Consider the following 7,621-nt stretch of genomic DNA (forward strand, 5'->3'; position numbering starts at 1 on the left):
GAAGGAGGCTTAATAGCCTGGCTCTGCAAGACAGGTAAAAAGGGTGCCCAGGCTAGCTCAGTGGTATCTCAGCACATCAGGTGGTATTCTAAGGGGGGCAACCCGTCACACACCCCATCACAAGAGGCCATATTTTACCTTTGTTTAAATCTAATGCAATATGGAGTTTTAAAGTGCAGGTTGATGGTGAAAAATCCCATATTACAGGCAGGGGTGAAAGTAAGCTGGTACATTATGGTGTACCGGTAAGAGCCGGTACATGGCCAACCGTACCAGCAAGGGGGAGCTTCCCTAGGGCCCTGCAATTTAAAAGGGCTCGGGGCTCCCGGCAGCCGCTACCATGGGGCTCTGGCAGTGATTTAAAGGGCCTGGGGCTCCTGGCTGCTGCCTGAGCCCCCAGCCCTTTAAATCGCTGCTGGAGCCCTGGGGTAGTGGCAGTGGCCAAGAGCCCGGGCCCTTTAAATTGCCGCAGGCCACGCTGAAGGGTTGGCTGGGGAAGTCTGGCTCCAGCCCCGCCCCCTTCCACCTGAGGCCCCACCCCTTTTTCAGGACCTCGGCCGCCCTGTGTATCAGTAAGTCCCTTAAGTTACTTTCACTCCTGATTACAGGTGACTATATTGGCCACCTAACCCACCCATTATTTTATCATCTTCCTGCATGTGCTATTTTCGCAGCTATAGCAGGTAGCAAATTGGGATGATTGTCAGCCCCTTACTAGAATTTCTTTCCCGTACAACTTCCCCGCATATGTAACAGAGGCTAACTAAAAAGGGTCTAATGAGCAGAACACTCACGTCACCATACATTACTAAAAAAACAAGACCATATCCTTCCCCCAGAGAAGCACTCACAATTTGGGCTGTGAGTACCTGTCTGGGGTGCATGGGGGGGGGAGGGAGGGAGTAATTTCTGTCTAGGTTTTATTACAGCCCTTAGCATAGTGTCAGAGTGCCTTAAATATTTGGGAATACAGTGATAATAAATAGTATAAGGAACATTTTAGGAAGCCCAACTCTGACAGGCAGCCATCCCTTTGTGGCACAATCTGCCCCTGCAGGTATTGTTCCCTTAGTTCCTCCTTGGTTATAACAAGAAATTATTTCAAGGCCAGAACCCTTCAACCATGATCTCCCCTTTGTGAGGTTTCATTTATTAGATCTTTTACAGCATATCAAATTCGTTTTTAGTACTTCAAGTCCAACTTTTGTTCCCTCTCGATTCAGGGTTTCCACAACCCTCCTTCTGGACCTGTGCAATACTTCAGATAGGTAGTTTTCCCTCTTTGAGCCAGGAGTCCCAGAGCCCTTTTTCTGGAGTGTATCTGATGCTTCCCATCAGCTCTTCCCCTTATGTGAGGCATCTCACAGCTCTGTTTCTGGGATGTGTGCTGATAACTCAAGTGGGTTTTCCTTCCTTGGGTCAGGAATCCCACAGTGCTCCTTCTAAGGTCTGTGTGGGGTAATTTAGGCTGGCTAAAGCCCTCAATCAGCCTTTTCCGAGCTTTTTGTCCTCTTTGCCTTTGCCACCCAGCAGGCAGGCCGCAAGCAAACTCCCCCTTTAGATCTCTGGAGGGTTCTCTCTTATTACTAGGCCTGGCCTAATTTAGCCACATGTGGCTACAGTACTATAATCCCTCCCCTTTCCCTAAGGAGAGCTGAGTCACACCAGCTAGTCACCACATCATATTTTCGTGTCCCTTTTGTACCCTCTTCCCACTCTCAGATCTTCTTTCATTCCTCTTTCCTTATGATCTGAACTGCCTTCCCACCCAGGTTTGACAAGTGTGGATTTTCTGAGGCAGGGAGCGGTGGCAGTCCAGGCTTTCCACAGAGCAAGGGTGGCCAACTTGAGATGGGGTGTAGTGATTGGGTTTAGGTCTTGTCCAGGATGTGGTGTGGTTGAATCAATGGTTTCTTTGCAGCATGGGGGAGTTAGTGTGGAAGGGTCAAATTCAGGCTTTCCCCCCAGGATGGGGCATTAGATGTGGGGTAGGTTCAGGCCTTCCACAGCGTGAAGAGGAGCTGGATTCCCTGGGCGAGTTTGGGATGGGTGAAACCAGGATGCAGTGGGACTCAGTCTTCCCCAGGGTGCAGTAAGGTGGCTCTCCCATGGGTTGCATTTGGGCTTTTTCAGCGTGCAGGGGAAAGGGAGACAGGTGCTGGTGGACCCCCTGTGAGTAAGAGCTGGACAGGTGGATCCTCCTATTAAGTTCAGACTCAGGGTGGGTGGCTGGCTCCCCAGGGGCACTGCAGGGAGCCAAGGGCCCACCCGCTAAGCTCTGGCTCAGGGCTCGCTCTCTGAGAAACCTGCCGCCCTGGGCGACCTGATTCACACCGCCCGGCTCTGCCAGCCCGCCCCGCAGCGGTAGCCAGGCCGGTTCCGCCCCCTGCGCGGCGGCCCCGCCCCGCTCCCGGCTTTGCAGCGCCGCTGGCCGGGCCCGCCTGTCACTCAGCCGCCCCGAAGATGGCTGCTGCCCTGCGAAGGTTGCTGAGGCCCTCGGTGAGTGTGTGGGCTCCGCTCCCGCCCCAGCCCGGCGCAGGCCAGCGGCCCCCGCTCTGCCGGGCACGTGGGGCCCCTGGCTGCAGGGCGCTCGGGGGCCGGGAGGCCAGTTTCTGGTGCACTGAGCCCCTTTCGTTGCAGGGCTCCGGGATGGGTAGGTCATCCCGTCCCCAATCCGGGGGGCACGGGGCTCCCCCCAGCCCGTGCACGCTGCATGCTCCCGGCCGGCCCTGAGCCCCCCGCTCCTGCACGTGCTGAATCTCTGCCCTCTCTCCTTCCAGGTAACCCGAGCAACTCCCTTCTCCTGGGGGGCCTGTGCGGCTGCCCTGCGGCCCCCTGTTCCTGCTGCTGCCGCCGCCGGGAGGAAGTGCACGGCTCAGGCAGAACTGCCCCTTCCCCGGCTCCATTTCAGCACCAGTAAGTCAGAGTCGCCTCGCCAAGAAGAGTCAGCCGCCCTAGCGTATGGCGGGCAAGCGGGTGCTTCTGCCGGGGCTCCCACGTGGGTGGGACTGAACAGCCGCAGGGGTTACAGTGTAGCTCGGAGCAGATCCCTGGGGCTTGTGGATCAATCACACGCCTGCAAAATCCATTCCCCTCCGCCTTCCGTCTCTCTCTCTAACTTCTTCACTTGTAAAGTAGCCCTTCATTCTAATCTGATGTGGGGATGCTGAACTGGTGGTCTAAAAAGGTGACCTCTTGCTGGAGACAATGAGCAGGGCAGGGTTGGACTGTATACTCTTGGAATGGTAATGTCCCCTGCAGATCTGCAAAAAAAATCTGCAATTTCACAGTTGTGAAATGTTGTTCTTTGTCTGGATAATATGCAGGCAAAGTGACTAAAGTTTTTCTCTTTACAGGATTAAGTTGGAAAGCATACACTTCTAAAATGTCACGTTTGTACACTGAGTATCTTTGTATCTCAAACATGTAACCTCCTCCCCCCCCAGCTCCATTGCTATAACATAAAAAGGCAAAAAAAATTCCTAACATAATATGATGAGCACAAATAAATATATTGCTACTACAATATTGTGGATCTTGAGCCATTAAATTAAAGTTGATTCAAAATTGTCAGGCATTCCTATATACTACTCTGGTTGATTAACTTATTTAATAGTTTAAAAGTATCTGTGTCCGTTACATACAGCAGTGGCTCTCAACCTTTCCAAACTACTTTACCCCTTTCAAGAGTCTGATTTGTCTTGTGTACCCCCAAGTTTCACCTCACTTAAAAACTTGCACAATCAGACATAAAAATACAAGTGTCACAGCACACTATTACTGAAAAATTGCTTACTTTCTCATTTTTACTATATAATTATAAAATAAATCAATTGGAATATAAATATTGTACTTACATTTCAGTGTATAGTATACACAGTAGTATAAACAAATCATTGTCTATAAAATTTTAGTTTGTATTGACTTTGCTAGTGCTTTTTATGTAGCCTATTGTAAAACTAGGCAAATATCTAGATGAGTTGATGTACCCCCAGGAAGACTCCTCTGAGTATGGTTGAGAACCAGTGACATACAGTACGATTCATTCTTTCTAGGTTCTTCAAGGTTTGTTCCTGCCGTTACCCAACATGCCCCATATTTTAAAGGAACAGCTGTTATCAATGGAGAGTTCAAAGAATTGAGCCTAGATGACTTTAAGGGAAAATATCTGGTACTTTTCTTCTACCCTTTGGATTTGTGAGTGTAACATTTTTTACAAAAAATATTATCTAGACTCCTGCTCAATCACACAGAAACAGCATGTTGAGGGTTTCTATCTCTACCAACATTTCATTTGACCTTGTCCTGGGTATCCTTGTCAAGCAGAAAGCATGTCTGTTTCTAGAGTGTGAATGATAACAGTCGGGGAGGAGATCGTTTCATACTGCAACAATAGTTCTGTTGGCTCATTTTGAGAGTAAAGCTGGGAACAAATCCTGTTGCCTCTGGAGGGCCTCCAGTGCTTCAGAACAGAATTGGCTCCACTGTATAGGGGGATCCTGGTTGCAGAGAACTCCTCTGCCTGTGCGCCTTGGAGTTCTGAGTCACATAAAGGGGTTTACTTAGGGGTGGGCTATGGCAAAGCTGGTAGATCTGTGATTAAGCGGCTCCAGTAAACAAAAGCTGTTCAGAATGGGAGTTTTGGGTTGCAACTCGCATGAAGTCCTAAGCCCACAATAATAGCTGTGGAGTAGCTCTGCTGGTGGGGTAGCTGGGAGAGGATTCCATTTTCAGTCCCTCCATCCACGTTCCTCGAATGTAGAACTTTTCTGCAAAATCTGTTCACTAAGAGCTAGCAGAATGAGAATTCATGAAAATGACTTGCTTGTTGAAAATGTAGACACAAATAATCAGTGTACTATTTAACTGCAATTGCTGTTTTTCTGAGACTTGTTGAAACTGATTCAGCTACTTGAAAACTTGAATCAGTGATGAAACATGCTACATGCTACATAAGTAATACAGCAATGTGTTTTGTGCCTGGAAACCAGTGTTTCCTCGTTCTTTTAAAACTTCTTTGTGAAGCTTAGGTCTGGAATAATTACAACTTACTTACTTTCTTTTATTTACTACCCTTCTCTTCCCACCCAGCACTTTTGTATGCCCGACAGAAATTGTGGCTTTCAGTGACAAAGCTAATGAATTTAGAGATGTGAACTGTGAGGTCGTTGCTGTATCTGTGGATTCTCACTTTTGTCATCTGGCCTGGATAAATACACCACGAAAGGTATGAGTCACATGGCTGTTTTTTCACTAACAGCACTTTGGAGAGTGCTATTGAGAAGTTGTGTAAAATCCTGTATTTGCTCATGCAAAGAGGCTGATTGCCTTCAAAAGAGCACTTCAGCTAGGATTCAACTCTGCAAACCCTTACTATCAAGCATAAATTTCCACTATACTTTTTGAATAATCTTTCTCTAATTGAACACAAGTACATAGAGAGGCATTTCCTAAATATTCAACGTGCATACGTTTACAGTAGTTTATTTTAGGACAAGCCTAAAAAAAGAAAGCAAACAAGAAGGAGGAATTACCTGATTGTAGCATTTGACAGCTTTTCTATGTGAGTATATTTAATATGAGATCTAATTTTAAGTATTAAACTTTGATGCACTATCTTCCTCATCCAGTTCTTTTAAAATAAAAAATGTGGAGACAGATAATAGTTCAAAAGTATAAGGCTCAAAAACTTCTTTGCCATATTTAGCTAATAACTAACTTCTGTGTTTGAAGTAATAACATAACCAGATACTTTGTTTTCCTGTCCAATATATATCTGAGTATTCTTGAAGCTTACACAGTGTGATTAAATGTTAACTTCTGAGTAAAACATATAATGCATATTCTATTTATGAGATGCCTTAAATAAAGGCAATTATTACTTGTGATCTTGTACATAAAATTTAGTAGTTACTACATATCTCTGCTGTGTATGTGTAACTAGTAAGTAGTTAATCAGTAGCTAACTTCTTTCTGATTTAATTGAAACAAAGAATAATAGGCTTGTTAGGAGATTTATAGCATCAGCTGAAAGCTACTGAAATTCCTAACAACCTCGTTTAAGACACAAAAAAGCTTAAAACTTCTTGTGTAATAAGATGGTGCACTTAACTCCTTGAGAGAAGGAGGAAGTGCTAGGGAGGACTTGTTCTTACTGTCCGGTCTCTTAACATTTAGTAATGCCAAAATGATGTTGGTCTTCTGCCAGTAACTAAACTAGAAAACCTAATGGGGCAGTTCAAAAAAAGCTCATATCTGATATCTTCAGTTGTTGCTAACATGGTTATATGGAAATGCTTCATTGTGTTTATACCTCCTAGCAAAAGTGTACCTAGGTTAGGACCAGTCTGAGGCTATGTATAATTGCAGATTCCTGTGAAGGCCCACAAGCTGATGTTGCTTTCTTCTGTGTGTGTGTGTGGGTTAGTGGGTGGGTTATTTTGTAATATGCAAACAGAAGAGAAAGCTAATTTTGTTAAAGTCTGTCATGCCTAATATACTTGGACAAAGCAGTTTGTATTCATGTTTAACAAAGTTGGACCAAAACTCCAAAATGTGAATATTGGCTTTGATTTATAACTTTACGTGTGCAATAGTACTTGGCACCTGTTTCATCCAGAGGTCTCAAAGCACTCTATAAAGGTGGGAAAGTATTCTTCCCATGGTGCCTTTGCAAGAAAGGGAGGTTCCGAGAAAGAAAGGCCTTGATTTCTTTAACGCTTATGTGAGTAAAGTTATGCACATGTATGAGTAGTTCTGTCATGGATAGGTATGTGCAGAATCAGGGTCTATGTGATTGCCTAAGGTTGCACACTGGTTCATTGACAGTGCCAGGAATAGAAAAGCTAACAGATTCATCAGTCTTGTTTCAAGGATAGGTTATCCTTTGGCGGTCAAAATGTTGCACAATTCAGTACACTCTCTCACTCGACTGCCCAAATATAGGAAAATATGTGCTTTAAATACTGAATCTATTTACATACAGAAAACAGAATATCTTTGACATAATCTAACTGTTTGGAAATAAATGTTACTAGCATGAAAAAAAATGCAAACGTCTGTACTTATACATGGATATTCAGTTTCTATAATAAAGTGACATCTTTCTTAGTAGATCATGTGCAATAGATGCTCTTTTATTTAATTAAAGTGATCACCTAGTGCATAAGGGGAAATAATTTCCCCCAGAATCTTCCCATTGCTGTTATGGGTGGTCTAGTATCAGGTCTGAAAGTCTGAAAATCATCAGTGTAGAAGGGCTTCGTGTTCAGGGAGGTGGGTTTTTTAAAAACAGCAATTAAGTTTGCTCAAAGCATGTGAACTAATTATACCATGTTAGGAGCCTAGTTTAATAAAGGCTCAAGAATGAACGTTTTATCAGTGCTGTGACTCCTGAAGGGAACTCCTAATAGGCAAAAAGAAGAACAGGAGTACTTGTGGCACCTTAGAGACTAACAAATTTATTAGAGCATAAGCTTTCGTGGACTACAGCCCACTTCTTCGGATGCATATAGAATGGAACATCTATTGAGGAGATATATATATACACACATACAGAGAGCATAAACAGGTGGGAGTTGTCTTACCAACTCTGAGAGGCCAATTAATTAAGAGAAAAAAA

At 44.8% G+C, this 7,621-nt stretch overlaps 1 protein-coding gene across 2 annotated transcripts in view; it reads left to right on the top strand.

The window, feature by feature from the left end:
• Positions 1-2,360: 2,360 nt before the first annotated feature.
• Positions 2,361-7,621, top strand: part of PRDX3 (peroxiredoxin 3) — a 9,727-nt gene continuing 4,466 nt past the window's right edge. Inside the window, exons 1-4 of one of the 2 annotated variants that reach the window (XM_034775233.1) lie at positions 2,361-2,499; positions 2,781-2,916; positions 4,056-4,197; positions 5,092-5,227. In XM_034775233.1, the coding sequence (XP_034631124.1) occupies positions 2,464-2,499; positions 2,781-2,916; positions 4,056-4,197; positions 5,092-5,227 (450 nt within the window). In that variant the 5' untranslated portion in view covers positions 2,361-2,463. The remainder of the gene's footprint in view (positions 2,500-2,780; positions 2,917-4,055; positions 4,198-5,091; positions 5,228-7,621) is intronic. The other variant, XM_034775232.1, reaches the window with a different exon arrangement.

Source organism: Trachemys scripta, chromosome 7, assembly GCF_013100865.1.
Source record: "Trachemys scripta elegans isolate TJP31775 chromosome 7, CAS_Tse_1.0, whole genome shotgun sequence".
In the NCBI taxonomy this organism is placed as follows: domain Eukaryota; kingdom Metazoa; phylum Chordata; order Testudines; family Emydidae; genus Trachemys; species Trachemys scripta.